Source organism: Tympanuchus pallidicinctus, unplaced genomic scaffold, assembly GCF_026119805.1.
Source record: "Tympanuchus pallidicinctus isolate F22 unplaced genomic scaffold, pur_lepc_1.0 scaffold3, whole genome shotgun sequence".
Lineage (NCBI taxonomy): Eukaryota > Metazoa > Chordata > Aves > Galliformes > Phasianidae > Tympanuchus > Tympanuchus pallidicinctus.
The window spans coordinates 99169932-99187052 of record NW_026294747.1 but is presented as its reverse complement, the minus strand read 5'-3'; the positions used below and the strand labels follow the sequence as shown (position 1 = coordinate 99187052).

General features: G+C 49.0%; 1 protein-coding gene across 1 annotated transcript; it reads left to right on the top strand.

Annotated features, from left to right (window-relative positions):
• The first annotated feature begins 259 nt into the window (after positions 1-259).
• Positions 260-12871, top strand: GASK1A (golgi associated kinase 1A). Its single transcript, XM_052695927.1, has 5 exons — positions 260-870; positions 5986-6876; positions 11019-11141; positions 11347-11450; positions 11581-12871. Exons 1-5 carry the CDS (start codon positions 715-717, stop codon positions 11789-11791), a joined length of 1485 nt encoding a protein of 494 aa, XP_052551887.1. The 5' UTR covers positions 260-714; the 3' UTR covers positions 11792-12871.
• The last annotated feature ends 4250 nt before the right edge of the window (positions 12872-17121 follow it).

The following is a 17121-nucleotide window of genomic DNA, read 5'->3' as shown; positions in this document are numbered from 1 at the left end:
CGTTTGGACAGCACTGTCAGACATTGGGTTTGGGTTTTGGGTTGTGATGTGTGGATCTGGGAACTGGACTCAGTGATCCTGTGGGTCCACTCCAACCTGAGATACTCTGTGATTCTATGACTAATCATAGATTATTGATTGTAGATCATAATACAAATGATGCCAATCAATCTCAATGGCCAGAGCACCAGAAATGGCCTTTAAAGCATGAACTCCTTTCCAGTTGCTCAGAAATCTTCTTCCCGCCACTCCAGCTACTGAACAGCAGCAGACACTGCTAGAAACCTTTGAAAGGTATTTTTGGGCACACACACACAGACGTGGGGCTCTCATTGCCAGGTGCAGTGCTGTGGGACCAGAGGGGTCGCCAGGCTCTGCCGCTCTGCCGCTTGTCCCAGCTCAGGGGCTCAGGAGCAGTTCATGTCACTTCACCCTTTACCTGCACCTCCTGGATCAAATCGGTCCTCTGTTTTTAAAAGAAAAAAAAGGGAAAAAAAGCAGCAAGAAGGGCTTTTATTGTGAAAAAGAGACTCTTCAAATGCCTGCTCCCCCCTTCCCAGCCTCTCTGCTCCCCCCACCAGGAGGTGGGTCCGGGCTGCTGCCGAGTTGGAAAACTGGCGGCCGGACTTGGCCAGGCGTCCTCAGCGCAGGGACTGCCGCCAGCCTGAAGGGCACGGGGCGGCAGTGCCTGGCCTGGCGCCCGGGGGACAGGGGATGTGGATCAGCCACCCAGATATTTTATATAGAAATAATGCAGTCTGTATCCTGGTTCTCCACGGAACTGCTGCTGGGGAGCAGTGTCAGCCCAACGGTGACCGCGTGCAGCGAAGCCCACGAGGAGCAGCGAGCCGACAGATACTGCCAGCCATGGTAACATATGGGGGTCTCCTTGCCGAGCTGTGGGTGGGAGGAGGTGCAGAGCCTTTTCAGATGCACCAACCCCATGGGATTCGATGCGAGGATGTCCCCCAGCTGACCTGTCTTTGGAGAAATCAGTGTGGAGGGACCTCTCCCAGGGCTGGGACATGTAGGCGAGGGTCCGGCATGGGTCTGTCCTTGCCGATAGTATGGGGAATGCACACAGCCAGTCGTGAGGATATCCGCAGACACAGTTCCTTGGGCTGAGGTGCTGCTATCAGGCACGGTGATGTGTTTTGCCTGGTGGTTTAATGGGAGAAAGAATATTTAATCAGAAACAGTGAATCTCTGTGGCAGCGTTGCCTATGTCACCTCAAGTCTCTTTGTCCCTGGAGCAGCGTGACCAGGGGAGCTGGTGAGTGTGTTGGGGCAGTCTTGCTGGTGTGTGTGTGTGTGTGTGTGTGTGTGTGCATGTGTGTGTTTGTGCAGGGAGATGTGGCACTTGGCAGTGTCCATCCCACCACCACTTGCACACACTGGTCTGAGTTTCCCAATTAACAATTTTCAGCAAAAGGAAAAAAAGAACAAATGGGGAGAGTGTCGCACATCTAGGGATCGGAAGTGGCTCCTCCCCACAAAGGAAGAAGCAGGGCAGCTCTCCCCATGCCAGGCTCCCCCTGCAGCGCTGCCCTCCCTTCCAGCCTGCACTGTGCAGCCTTTCACAATGTGTGCCAGCTGCTGCTGTGGACTCCGTGCTGGAGCAGGGCATTCACTTTACAATGGATTTCCATTCTCCCTTTGCAAGAGCAGGTCTGATGATGCCATTGTTTCTTCTTGGTGAATTCCTGTATTGATTGATTTCACTTTTAATTGGCGTTTGATCTAGACCCTCAAAGGCAGGTTAGTGACAGTGAAGGGAATTGATTTCCAGCTGTGCCTGAGCTGCTCGTCCTGTTGCTTCATCTGTGCATGGACCCTAAGCAAGACACTCAGATGATTTCTGACTTCTTCCGGCTTCAAAATCTACCAGCAAGGAATTTCCAGCAGCTCCATTGTTCTCCCGGCATGAGGCACTATGACCAAGAGGGGCTGACTGCATGTTATTACTGCTCTTGCAGAGCTGCCAGATGCCAGAATTGCCCCTCCTGCTTCGCAGGCTCAGAGCTCTGCGGCTGCTCACCGTGCCCTAGGACAGTGCCCATTCATTCACCTGGTGAGGTCTGCTGGGAGAAGGGAAAGTGAGAAGCAGAGGCAAAGCCAGGCAGGGAGCAGATTCCTTTCCCTTTAATTTTCTGCATAGGAACTGAAGGAATGGTTTAAATTGAATGAAATTATTACTTTCCTGTATTTGAGGATGGGCACGTCTGAACAATTCTGTTTTCAATCTAGCCTGGGGCTGAATGGCCCCGCTGTCCCCCCACTCCTGGCTGCAGCTGTGGAATCCTACGAATGCACTCCTTTGCTCTCCAGGAAGAAAAAAATCCCTTGGAGCAAGCAAGAGGAGATGGAGCCAGCCCGCTTGCACTGCCTCCACTAAAATGCGCTCAGAGCATTCTGCAGCCAGTCTACGAAGGCTGAAAATCAAAAGAGGGTTGAAATTCACCCCAAGCTCAGCCACGGGGAAAATGTAACCCCCAATAAAACAAATAGAACTGGATCGGGTCCCAGAAATGTGTAAGAGAGGTTTGGCAGTTCTTCAGGCACTCATCAACAGGATTGGTAAGCTCACCAAGAGCAAGAAGGGAACAGAATTTGATTTCATGTTAATATATTCCTCCCTGTAGCCCATGTAGCTCAAAACGCTCTGCAAAAAGATGTCACTTTCCAGCACTTTTGCTCTTTGCTGCTATAATGCAGAAAGGAGCTGAACCAGCTCAACCCCACTGAAGGTGAAGAGCCGAAGTCGGTGAGCAGCTCTGGAAGGAAGAAGCTTTGGGGTCAGGGACATTGTGAGAACAGGGACTTGAGGTGGCCCCAGGCTCATTGCTGTTATTGCTGTCCTGTCTTTGGGCATGCTCAGAGAAATCAGCAGTGCAGCTGAGTCCCATGCTGCAGCTGGACAGAAGTCATGAGAAAGAGCATTGTTCTCCACCAGAAGGAAACCAGCATGCAGAGCAGCGTGTGTGCAGGATTAGACACGGACATCCCCAGCATGCAGTCTGCAGGCTTCTGCCCTCCTCCAGAGCATCCTCTGTGCGGCTCCCACTGCACAAAGGCAGCACTGTTTGAGACGTTCGGGCACACGCGGCGCAGATGTTGCACAAAGGCAAGCCACATCTGTTCTGCTGGGGAAGGGGCCCCTCTTGCAGCTTCCCCACGCACATGGGGAAGCCATCCTGTGTGCATCTGAGGTACAGCAGGAAGAGGAGGCAAGGAAAACCCAGCAGGCAGCGGCAGGCTCAAGCTTCAAACACTGTAAGTGGAGCATCCCAGAGACTGTTTGCTCTGGTGGTGCTATGTGCTGACTCCTGGGATTAAATTAGTGGGAATATGAGTTGCACCATAGATAGCATCAAGATGGAAAATGCCCTTTCCATCAATCATAGAACTGAACGTTTCGTGTGCCAGCTGGAAAGGTTTGGCAGGACAGACCAAGCAACATGTGGCAGCAGATCCAGCATCCCTTTGCCCCTGGGTTGCTGTGGCCACTTTTGTACATCTGATGGGGTCTGAAGGGGGCTGGGGCTGCCTCAGAGCTGGTGGCTGTAATTCAAGAGCTGTCTTAGTAAAGCCTCACTTGGCAAGCTGTATATCTTTCCCGGGCAGGATGATATAGGAAGATACTTAGCACTTGAATCATGGGCTCTGCTGGGGATTTCTTTCAGCTCGTGCTCTGGTGAGAAAGGGATTTGGTCTCCTGGCTGCTGTGAGCTTTCCTTTTGATAAACTCATGCATTTTCCAACCATAACCAGAAGAATGGTGCTGTGCCATTCCTGGAGCAGATGCCATGTGGTGAATTGTGTGGATGTGCCCCTATCAGCCCCACGTTCCTGGGCAGCTGTGATGAGTGCAAGGCTTTGCAGATTCTCCTGGGAGCGTGGGCTGTGGATGAGGATTTCTGGTGGCCGCTCAAGTGGTCTTTGTTAATTTGGTCACGGTGGGCTGCGTTGCCTGCTGTCCACACAATTCTGTGGTTTATTTGGCAGACTCCAGAGGGGAGCGGGTATGAATCTCGCATTTGAAGGCCATGTATTTCTATGGCATCTTTTGTGGTTTTAAGGCTGTTTCTTACATTCCTGGATAATGAAGTTTTGGGTTTGTTTTTCTTTTCTTCCAAGCTCAACAAAGCCAATTTGATGCACTTTGGAAAGCAATTGAAAACAGGCTTCTCCACTGCAAATTCCGCCAAGGTTCAGGCGCCCTGGGAACAAAGCATCAAGGATAAAATCCTCTGACCCACACTCAGAAAGTTTTTTATCCCTCCTGAAGGCCAGCCTGTGCCTTCAGGAACCCAGGTTGTGCTGTATGTTCATGTGATGCGTGAGCATTGCAACGTTGTTTGCTCCTTGGTGTCCTGGAATGAGCAGTACCTCTCTGAAGCCTTTTTATGGGCTTTTAGTTAGCTTGCCTGCTGGGAAATGTACCTAATTTCTAGAGAAGACGTGCTGCACTGTCAGTTTGTCAAGCTGGCAAAGTGGAACAGTATGTATGGTTTTCATTTCAGGCTGAATTGAAGCCATAGTTTCAAGTGCAGCATTTTTTACTGCATGAGCTTGGAGAAGTTCTCTTTAGAAAAGGATTTACCCATGGCTTGTAAATATAGCACCATTTCTGCAATGCTGTATCATCTAGGTTATTATTAAATTTGCAATATCGACTGCCAGAAATAACATATAGGATGTACTCACACTTTTTTTCCCTTATTACTGTCTTTGTAGCAGGGAAAACCAGGTTCTGCAAGCTGAGTAGGGAAAGGGCAATGGTGGTCCAGGCTCACACTGAAGGACTTCAGGCTTGACTGTAACTTGCAGTGCCTGAAGCAAACCTGCCCAGGGCGAGGACAAAGCAGTTTCAGGCAGTAAGGATGCTTCAACCACTCACTTTGCAAACCAACTTGACATTTTAAAGAAAGGATAATTATTACCATCTGTTTGGCTCCCTGTGACCAGCGATGCTTTCCCCCGTTGGAATAAACAGGGTTTTTCCTATTGAACTTTCAGTGTTTCTCAAATGACTTCTGTGTGCACCCTCAAGGGTGTGAATTTACGTAATTACAGGTGGTCTTGGTGGCTGTGCACACACAAGGCTTTCTGCACCATGAACGTATGAGTTCCCAAGTGCATTCATGAACACCGATGGCAGCACTTAAGGTCTGATTTTAGGAAAGCAAAAAACAGAGCTGTTGTTATTTGGGTTGTTTGGAGCAAGGCTCTGAAAAATACTCAGGTGTGTGTGAGGTTTCTGAGAAACTCCTGTTTATTTTTGTCCTGTGTTTCTAACATGGATCTGGAGATTTATGGGAGGAGGCCAGTGTAAGCTGAGTGTAAGCAAAGCATTCTGTCCTGAGAAGCTATGGATGCTCTATCCATTGAGATGTTTAAGACCAGGCTGGATGGGGCTTTGGGCAACTTGGTCTAGTGGGAAGTGTTCCTGCTCATGGCAGGGGGGTGGAACTTCGTGGTCTTTAAGGCTCCTTCCAACCCAAACCATTCTGTGGTTCTTGTGTGCTGCCTTCTGGAAGACACTGGCTGCTGGCTCCCTCTCCTACAGCATTTCATCTCTTATTTTTTCAAGCTTTTACTCTTACAAACAATTCCTTATCCCTTCCTTGGCAGTGTATTGTCCCACCGTGCTCTGCTGTGGATATGCTTGTACTTCCAAAATAAATAATTGTAAAGCAAGGAGGAACAAGGCCTTGTTCCCTACTTATTGTCTCAAGCCTCGTTGCTGAATTGCTGGGAAATGTCCCTGTAAAGCAGATGGGTGGTGCTGGGCTGGAAAACAGAGACTTATAAAGTAGGCTGGCCATCAGCAAGGAGATGAGAGCTTGGTACCAACACAGGTCACAGCCAGCAGGGTGGCTTTTCAGCTGGTGCTGTGATACCTGCAATGGCTTTAGGGCAAAGCAGACACAGTGGCTTAGTAATGCAGACACTCCTGATGACTTTCTTCCTTCTGATCCACAGGCCCAGCGACCGTGGAGAAGGACGGGGCTGAAGCACCCTTCCCTATTGGCTCTGCTAATCTTGTTGGCCCTGGCCCTGCTGGCACTCTCCTACCTCCCCTCTCCACCAAATGGGGACCATGGCCAGGCCCCTTTGCCCCATGTGGCACCAGCACCTCCAGCACCTGCATCACTCCTGCTGGCACCCCGGCCCCGGCGAGATGTGGCCATCACCCCATGTAGGGACCAGCCCCCCAGCCGGGGAGCAAAAAGACACAGGGGGAAAGGACGTTGGCTGAGGCAGTGGGGTGCCTCAATGCCTTCCCCTTGTGCGGATCAGCCATGCAGGTGGGGCGGCTCACCTCAGGAGGACAGGCTGTGTTTTGGTGAGACAGTCCCACCGTGGCTCTCAGAGGATGACATCCAGAAGATGGAGCTGCTGGCCCGTGGCCAAGTAGTCTCTAAACGCCGTGTGCCAGCCCATGGGCAGGTCCTGCGCATCCGTCTGCGTGCTGATGGTGACACCCAGCCTGCCAGTCCAGGGGAGGACTGTGGGGATGGGCGATGTGGGCTCATCAAGCGCTCCACAGACCTCTATGAGGTGGTGGCCTTCCACCTGGACAGGGTCTTAGGGCTGAACAGGAGCCTGCCCGCAGTGGCCCGCCGCTTCTCCAGCCCCATCCTACCCTACAGCTATACCAATGGTGTCCCCCGGCCCCTCATCTGGTGGGCACCTGACGTCCAGCACCTGGAGGACACCAACAATGACCAGAACTCTTGTGCCCTGGGGTGGCTGCAGTATCAGGAGATGCTACGGTCCCACAGTGTGGCCCCGGTGGCAGGAGACACAGCCTGTGCAAGCATCCAGCGCGGTGAGTGGGGCCGCTTGGCACTCTTCGACTTCCTCCTGCAGGTAGGGCTTGGGCGAGGGAGGCTGCCATTAACACTGCATGGGACACCAGGTCCTCCTGCACCTGGCCACAATTCTCTGTCCATCACATCTTTCTCTACCAGGGGTAGCACAGGAATTGTGTTTTCTTGGGTGAGAGTATCAAAACATGAGCCAAAATATCACTGCTGAGGTATCACTTGGCACTTTCTGGGATGTCTCAAAGATCATAGAATCATAGAATCCTTAGAGTTGGAAGGGACCTCTGAAAGCCATCTAATCCCCTGCCATAAACAGGGACACCACAGCTAGATAGGGGTGCCCAGGGCCTGATCCAGCCTCACCTTGAAAGTCTCTAGGGATGAAGCATCAACCACACCACTGGGCAACATGTTCCAGTGCCTTCACCTTCCACACGACCCTGTCTCAGGTGGTGACTCTCACACATGACTTGGGCGAGCTTGTGGCGAGCAGCAGTAAACAGCAGAATTGAAAAACTGAAGAATATCTCCAAAACCTACACTGGTGCCTATCTCTGCCTTTGCACACTCAGCCATGAAGCAAACATGGCCTTTCAAGGAACATGGACACCTGTGGAGAAGACACTCTGCTGAGTCTGGCTCTGGATGGTTGGGTTTGCCAGGCAAAATTCAAACCAAAGAGGAAATTTTTTCTGCTCAGCTCCAGGGATTTTAACACATAGTGAATCCTCCAGGCTCCAAGCCCAGGCAAAGTCCCTCTGACAACAAAAAGAAAATCCCTGCTACCTTTCCTTCCTCTCTCCATCACAGTGCAGCACAAGAAGGCACAAGTCTATTTATTTTTTCTTTTCAGAGTAGGCTGTCTTTAAACAAAAAAATACATTTTTCGTGCTCATGAAGTGTGCGTTTTCTGGAGGCTTTAGTTTCATAATTGCTGGCTTTTTAGAGGATATGAATGTCTGCTCTCATGTGGTACAGCTTCATCCCAGCGTGGCTTCCTTTGCCATCATGTGGGTGCTGCAGTGGCTCAGGACAGGGCACTGCTTGGTGAAGGCAGCATCTCCTGCACCAGCCCTGGGGCTTCCATGTGCTTGCTCCAGAGATGTGCTGCATGGGGGCCAGCACTCACGCAGCTTTGTTTGGTAGTGCCTTTTCCTCCTCCTCCTCTTCCTTAGAGTGAACAGTGTCTTTTTCTGTCTGGAAAATCATAGCCTGTGCTGTGAGAGATTACTGCATGTCACAGGCAGTTATCACGTATTATGGGGCAACCTTGAGGAGGCAAAAGGGATTGCTATGGAAAGAAGACCTGTTCAGGCACCTCACAGCTGCAACTTCAATTAGTGGACAAGGGCAAACTATCTGAAAGGGCAATTATATATATAGATACATACATTAAAAAAAAAAAAAAAAGGCAGAAAAAAAGAGAAAAAAGATGATTAAATGTGTGCTTTCGTTACTCTTTTTTTTTTCTCTTTTTTTTCCACACTCTGACCATTAATCTTTATAACATCAGACTGTGGCTGGCAGAGGAGGAGCAGTCGTGGCTGGGCTTGGAAGTATTTTAGATGAAACAGCCAAACAAATGGGAAGATTAACCAACTCCTTTCCCTTCCCCAGGCCCAAATCCTATTGAGCACAGTGGAAAAGCTGAGTCTCCAGAAGCAAAAGCCATCCAGTTTTAAGGAAAATTTCCCTCAGAGGCCTGAAAGAGTGAAATGATATATCAAAGAGCAATCCACAAATTTTTTTCTTAATAGCTCCAATGGAATCCTCCCATGTGGAAAAATCACACAAAGAGGCACGAAGCCAGCAGGATGCTGTAGAAAAGAAATTACATCTTTCAGAAATGGCTCTAGCATCCTGCAGTACATGCTGGAGAGTGGGAAGCCATGAGCTTGGAGCCCTCCCATGCAGCCCTCAACCATGCATTGAGATCTTCATTGTCTTCTCAAAGGTTTTAGAATTTGACTTCTTCCCATCTGTTCTCCCTCTGTGTTTCAGAGCTTTTTGCTGAAAACAGGGAATGTAGAAACTCGGGACTTGATCCAAATGCTGTGGTAGTGGCCATAAATGTCTCCAGGGCTCTGCAAGTCCAGGAGTCTTGCACATGGTTCCCCCTGGCCTTCTTCTCTTTCTGGTGATGCAAGAGTTACTCAGACTTGTCAATGCTCTACTTGAGAGCTCCAGCAATCGCAGATTACGTTTGATAAATACCTTCCCCTCAAGGCTGCACAAGCAAAGTCCTGGTCCTTCCTTTTTTTTTTCCTCCCTATACCCAGCAGAAAGACAAAAAAAACCACACAAATGCTGGTACTTCATCACCTGTTCAACACCCAGACTACCTTGCTGACTCAGTCCTTCAGGATGCAGTGGTCCTGGTGGGCCCATCTTCTTCCTGATGATGGCTACCGCTCTGTTATGGGCTTTTCTGTGGCAATTTCCCCTTTCCTCTCCTATCAGGAAGCTGGAAGTGGTGGCTCTTGGTGATGGGAGAAGTGGTCCCCATCCCAGCCAAACCTGGAATCAAAGAGAAACTTAAATCTAAGGTGCTTTGTAACAGATCTTGAACTGAGCAGATGAGAGAAGGTGTGACTCATGTATCTGTGTTACAGCAGCAGGACCTGATGCACCCTTTGCGAGCGTCATTTGGATGTGAACATAAATGACACAGGGAAAGCTGCTGGGGTACAGCTGGTCAGAACTTTGGAGGTGCTCTAAATGTGCCACTACCCAGCTGGTCCATCTCATCTGGGACACCAGAATCAGCCTCCACCATACACCTCGTGAGTCTGGCACCAAATGTCCTTGGTTTCAGATGTCCACGGGGGACTGGAGGTGGCTGGGACAGGGCACAGCCCCACTCTGTGCATGCTGTTCCCGTCTCTCTTCTCCTGGGCTTTCTTTAGGCGCACTCCAACTTGACTCCCTGCCTCCAGCTGCTGGGAGTGCTGACAAACTTCAGAGGGGTGCTCGGGAAGTACTGACTCATCACCACCACCATAACCACAGCATCCTTACCGCAATGTCTCCTTCTCCTTCTTGGCGTCTTGGACTCAGGATTTCCACACCCCATGGCTTTTGCACAACCATGCTGGTTTGTTGGGAATTTGGCCCAAAACTTCTCCCAACCGTAACTATCGTGGGCTTCTGTGTGGTGCCTACAGGACTGTGCAGAGCTTGCTTCTCCCTGATACATGAGTGCATTTAATGTCTGCATAAATCATCCCAGACTGTCTTCACCTTCTGTGCAGACTATTATTCTGCTATGAAAGAAAACAACACCGCGGGCGAGAGAAATTGGTGTGCTGAGCTTTTTAGTATATGGACAAAGGAAATGTATGGAAGAAATGTGATGTTTTCTTTCATTTCAATGTGTTTCATGTCAAAGGGAACTTTAGCACTTTAATGGGTAGCTCTCCCAGTGGAGAAATGCTGACTGGAGTGCTTCATTAAACGTCAGGAAATAGAGGGATTTGTTAAGGATCTCTGGAGTGGGACTAATCTGTTTCTTGCAGGGTTATGGAAGTAATAGCCATGGAAAACAAACCTTGCACTTCCTGTGGCATCCTCCCCAATGCATAGCTGTGTTTCCTACTGGGCTCTGTCTCAAAGCACAACTTTGTTAAATTTTACTAATTATCAGATGAGATGAGCAGGTACCTCTTGTAAGTTGCTCACCCTTGACAGTCTACAGCTCTGCAACTGCTTCAGGAACCTCTGTGCATGCTGAGCCCTGGTTCCTGGCTCAACACCAGCCGTCTCAACAAACTCTGTGCTGCAGCTGGGCTGCTTGCTGCTGAACTTGCCTTGCTTCACAGCCTTGATGTGTCGTATTGAAGTTATTTTGCATTCCCCTTTACATAGCCCTTCCTTTCATTTCAGCTGCAAGCATAGCCCACTTGGTCTGTGCAGCACATGGTGTCTGAACTCCAACAGGAAAACTTGTCACTGTCACCTCTGTCAGACTCCTCTCCAGTCCCAAGGCATTTTGCAAGTCTCAGCTTCTGGGTGCTTCCCTGTCTCTCTCATGCACTAGTGTAAGCAGCTTTTCTACTTAATGACCACCTAGGATCCTTAAAAACATGTTATTTCCATCTGAACAAGAAAATCTCCTTGTGAGAAACACTTTGGACCTGCCCATGCAGGGCATCTGCTCCCACTGAGGACCCCAAATATCTCCCACAGGTTCATGACCGCCTGGACCGATATTGCTGTGGATTCGAGCCTGACGCCTCCGAGCCCTGCGTGGAGGAGATGCTCCATGAAAAGTGTCGAAACCCATCCGAGTTGTTCCTGGTGCACATCCTGGTACGTCCCCAGCCCCTGTGATCCCTTTCTGCTGCCCATGTCCCAGAGGTTGCTCTGGACAAAATATCAGATCCCTGGGCGGTGCTGGCAGCTGCAGATCCCACCGGTTCCCAGGGTTACTCAGTGCATTAAAAAGCCAGCCTAAAACACTAGGCTGGTGACTCCCCACGGTAGGCAAGCTTCTCCTTCCCACCTCTGCTGGCAGGTTCGGAGGAGTGCTCCGTCCCAGCTGGTGTTTATCGACAACGCAGGCCGGCCACAGCAACCAGAGTCAAAGCTCAACTTCAGGCTGCTGCAGGGCATAGACAGGTGAGATGGGCAGTGCGTGAGCACTTGGTGGGGTATCTCCTCCCTACCTTCCTGTTTCTCATGTGCAGGCTTTGATGATTTCTGGGTCAGAGTACCTGATGGCAGACTCCATCTCCGTTCATCATTTCAGCTTCCCAGAGACAGCTGTGGCCACACTGAGGTCGGGCTGCCTGACCCACAGGCTGCTGAAGTCGCTGTACAGGGACCAGGAGCTGTGGGAGAGCCAGGGAGGTGCTGCAGGGCTGTGGCCTCTGCTGCAGGTCCTGGAGAGGCGGGGACAAATCCTGCTGCAGTACCTCCAGGAGCACAACCTGACTGTGGTGAGGGACACCCTGCGCTGAGCCCTGCAGGTCTGCAAAGTGAAACTGAACGTGGGTTCTTGCTTCTCCAAAAGGTGTCTTTTTATTAACCCCTGTTAGTGGGATGTCCTGGGAAAGGACAAGGGGTTGTGGGGTGTAGGAAAGAGTAAGAGGAGACTTTCTGAAACAACCAACAGATGTTTGGAAAGGCATTAAGCAAGATTTATCACACAATCTGCTCAACGTGGAGTTTTCAAAGAAGGAGAACATCTGTGAGATTTTGGATGTTCCCAAAATAACAAAAGTAGAGACTCTGGAGTGGTGTGGGGAAAAGCAGAGTGAACCCTAATGATCAAGGACAAATCCCCAGAGCTGAGCTCTGCCTTCTCCCGTGGTGGAGGTGACGTATGCCTATGTCTGCATTAAGCTTTCTCTAAGGCTTGCAGATAAATCTTACCAAACACCCAAGACACCTTCAACAGAAGGCAACCAAGTGCAAAACGCCATCTGAGGATGCTGATAACAAAAGAGAGCCTGTCCCCCCTTCATCATATCTTCCAGCATTGCCCACCAGTCGAGCAGTGTATACATTGATACAATAGTCAGGATTGAGAGCCCTGAATGAAGTAGAGGAGACCATCAGGGGTGCCTCTGCACACTGCTGCCCTGTTGCCCTTGAGCTGGAGAAAGTGTCCACCCGTGCAGCCAGAGAGGCAGAAAGCAGGCACTCACACTGCTCCTCTTGCATCCATCTCAGCAGTGTGTCAGGTTTAGAGCCTGCCAGGGGATACTTCTGTAGCCGTGCTGATAAGTGTAGGCAATTACCTTTTCCTCTTGCTTAAGAGAAGATGAAGTGAGGCTGGAGTGACATTAATCAGTGAGGGTGAGTGCTCTCAGAAAGCACTGGTATTAGCCTTGCCTGCACCTCAGCATCCTGAACGCTTTGCTGTGGTCCTGCCCTGGTGCTGGCAAAGGAAAGCCTATCTGCCATCATCATCTCCTTCTCTGCCAGGGTGGCCTGCATGAGAATTCATTCTGAGGAGGTTTGTAAGAATGGAGGAGAACAAAATAACTCATCTTGGGTCCAAAATGTCTCATCCATAATAATAAATGAGATTGATAATCATATCATATCATATCATATCATATCATATCATATCAATAATCAAATCGTAGAATCACTAAGGCTGGAATCATTAAGGTTGGAAAAGAGAAGATCACCTACCACCACCACGCCCACTCAATTATGTCCCTCAGTGCCACATCCACGCGGTTCTTCAACACCTCCAGGGATGGTGACTGCACCACCTCCCTGGGCAGCCTGTGCCACTGCCTCACTGCTCTTTCAAAGAAGAAATTCTTCCTCATATCCAACCTCAACCTCCTCTGGTGCAACTTGAAGCCATTCTCTCTCATCCTATCGCTGTTACAGCAGCTGGGAGCAGAGGCTGACCCCCACCTCACCACAGCCAGCTGTAGGTCTCCCCTGAGCCTCCTCTTCTCCAGACTGAACAACCCCAGCTCCCTTATGCTCCAGACCTTCACAGCTTCATTGCACTTCTTTGAGCATAATAAACATAATGCAATGGAACATAATGAAATCCAGAAAACACACCATGGTAAGCTCCATGGTAGCTGTGGCATTAGTTTGGATGTGTAGCATTAGTCATAGTCATTAAAATGAGAAACTTCACTAAAAGAGAGTTCGTCATCCCATGCAAGTCGAGTTCTCAGCAAGAGAGAGGGGAAGGAGGGGTGATGCACAGTGGCTAAAGCTATTTGCTTTTCTGGGCTGAGTGGCAGCCTTTATTGTGCTTCTGACTGCATCGGCTTGACCTTAGCATTGCATGAGATACTGGGGATCTTTCTAGCTTTTTGGCATTTCCTTACCTGTAACATGAGTTTGCTGGCTTAACAGATATGGGAACATCTGTGAGCCTTAATGTACCTGAATCAAAATTCGTATATCTGCCCAGTGCAAACAAGCTCTCCTGTGACCCTAGGCACGAACACCCAGTAACATTGGCATAAGCATCCCCCAAAAGCATGCCACCTGGAAAAACAGAGGAGTGCCTGTGGAAGAAGGAAAGTTTCTCCAGAAGGCCTTCTTGCAGCATTTGCAGGCTGCTACTTGACCTGCCCATTGCAGCCATAAGACACCAAATCCTTCCACCTTTGCAGATCTTGCTGAGCATCCTGAGCACCCACTGAGAACCATGAGATCCCTGCTCATGTAAAGGCATACACACAGTCAGAAGGCTGGAAGCCCTGGAAGCTCAGCCCTGTGCAAATGTATTGTTAAATCACTGGATATAAAAACAACCCGCCTTTCAGAAAGCAATTTATTTGTGCTTTAGGTACTTGCTTAAATATTTATGTGGAAAAGGAAAAAAAAACACCTCTCTGACATAAGAATATCATTGTAGCAATGGCTTTAAGATTAATGGGAGCAAATTAGCCTGACGTTTTATTTACGTCCAGCAAAGAAATAGATAAACTCTCCTCATGATGGATTTTCTTCATTAGTGGAGAGAATGCCTAAGGTAAGATTTCAACATTGTTTCCGTCAAGTGGTTGGACAAACGGTTTATCAAAAGGGTGTAAAATTGTCGGGAAATGGAGCAGATTAATGACCAGTGGAGGGGAGATCATGGAATTTATGACATAAGTAGCAGCATCACTGGAGCCTAGGAAGCAGCTTATTAGATAAGCAACGTATGCCTCCACGCACAACCTGAAGGCTTCGCCGGCATACAGCAGATTTACAGCTTATAGAAAAAAAGGGGCTGAAACAGTGAGGCAGTGCTTGGTTTTCACCTGGTGCTCGGGTGAAATATCCCCATAAAACCCCGTGTCTGCTCACAAGCGTGGCTGCCCCAGCCGAGCTCATGGTCAAAGCATCAGAACTCATTTTTGTGTCTGAATGACTGACACAAGGCATTCTCCCCAGGGGTTTTTCTGAAAGTGGGTGCCCTGCTCTGTCAGGGTCTGAGTGCAGGCAGTTCTGTGGCTTGCTGGGAGTTATGGTGGGCTTCACCCCCAATCGTGGCTCCCCAGGGAAAACCCTCCTTCACTGCAGTAGGGCTGCCAGTTGTTTTACTCCCTTGCTAGAGCTCATGAACATATTATTTCTCCCCAATTAAAAACCTCTTAGGCTTTAGGGAAAATAACCTTGTCTTTGAGCCTGTGCAGCAATAACACTGTCCACAACTTATTTTGAAGGGTTTGGAAGCTATTACAGCAGTAATAGTAATACCAGTAACAACAACAATAACATCTAGGACGTTGCCTGTCTTTTGATTCTTCTAAAAAAATCCCACAGCACTGAAGGTTCATGGGTCCCATACGGCTCCTCCACCAGTTATCTCTGGAACGATAAATAGCTGTCACATTAGGCAAGCAGGGGAAAGGAAATTGTGAAGCAGTCCCTTCCCCACAGTGGCCCATAGCCACAGCCCACAGGCATGTGCTCAGGTCGGCCAGATGCACAGGAGGGGCTTTGGTGTAAGAACGCCTAAGAAAGTCCAGGTTAAATGGTGCCATAAATCTCCAAGGTTTGTCTCCAGCAGGTGGCATGGGCTTGACAGGGATCCAAATATAGAACCATCTAGGTTGGAGAAGACCTTCAAGACCACCGAGTCCAACCGTTAACCTGAACTACATGTCCCATCACTAAACTATGTTTCTTACTTTCACATCCACACATCTCTTCAGTATTCACAAGGATGGGGACTTCACCAACTCTTTATCCAAATATTATCTGAAACACATCCAGAAGACGAGTTCTCTTTACTCTGACCTTCTTACCACACCTACTGTGCTTCTTTTTGTGTGCCTTTCCAACGTGCTTTCCCTTTGCCACTGCAAAAGCAGGCTGATGGATGAATACAGCTGTGCAACCACCACCAGAGCTGGCAGCTGGAAATATGAATCAGAAGCAGTTCTTCCAGAGAAGGAGTAGTCTATAAGGGTCCACGTTTGCATTTCCAGAAACTGGGGTCATCTCCCTGACTCACTTTGCAGATGTGGATTAAGGAATATCCTAAACACACAGGCATTACTGATGAAGTGATGAAACAACCCCTATACTGAGGCTTTTATGAGGTGGACTGTGTGTGTGTGGACAAGCTGCATGTCACACAGACACCTGTGGGTTTTTTTCCGTCCAACCAGCCCTTGCAGGGTTGTTTTGGCCCACACCTCAAGCCTCTTGCTTGAGGTCCTCAATTGGATGTCTACATGGCTCTGTCTGGGTCAAAAACCTTGAATGGTGTGAAGGCAAAGCTCCCCAGAACTCATTCTCTGGGGCTATTTTGACTTCCTTTTCTCCCTCCTAAAACTCCAGCTGCCTTTCAGTATTGTGGAACTGATGGAGATTAGCAGAAGCCTCCAGTGCACAGGCTACGAGGCCACTCCATCAACACTGACATTAACTCCTATTTCATCTAGTAACTATTTTCATTGCTAGTCCTTCTCATTTCTTGTGATTCGTGATATCCAGGCACCATAGGGACTTGTGTTACCTGTGGCATATCTACCACAAACAACAAGCAGGAGGCAGGGAAGAGAAGTCTGATCTTTCCCTCGGTTCATGAGCTCTTGCCTCCCTCTCACTTTTTGCATAAGGATTTTGCTTGACAGTTAGTTCTGTGGTTTGTCACTGACTGCCCAGCAGTGCTTCCCCAGCTGTGTGTGTGCTGCTGGCTGAACTGCCTGCAACTGCAGGCACGGGAACAGCTCTCCCACTCCTGCTTTTTGGGCAGATTTTGTTCCGTTTGATTTTTTTTCTTTTCCCCATATCCAGAATTAGTGTAATGGGACACAGTGGCACAGGCTTTGCTGTGAGTATTTATGCAGGTGCTGGATTTTAATTGACCATCCTGGCTGCATCACGTAAGCCCCAGGGCTGATTATGTACATAAACAAATGAATTTTTTATCGCTTTGACCTCTCCTGAAACAAGTTCTTGGCTCCTCTGAATTAAATACATTAAAAAAATGGATCTGTTAAGCCAAGCAGCAGATTTGGGTTTCTAGAAAGTGCTGACAGGATACCAGGAGGCTGAGATTTCAATAATTGGAGCAAAGCTCCTTAAATAGTTTTTATTCAGTTTAGCAGGGTCTGCCAGTTCTGCTTCTTGCCCAGAGCAAATAGCCTGGGAGCAGGGAAGTGGCAAGTATATATATTCAGGATAAAGAACCTCAGCCTACATTCCCTTGGCACTGGAAGGGAAGTGATGGTTCAGTTTGTATCTTGAAAGAGAAATCAGGAATCACATGGGAAGGCACAAATAAGAATAAAGAGCTCATGCTTACCACTTAAACTGAAATTGAAAGCCAAAGTTGCAAAGATCAGAGATGTCTTTATCCTCG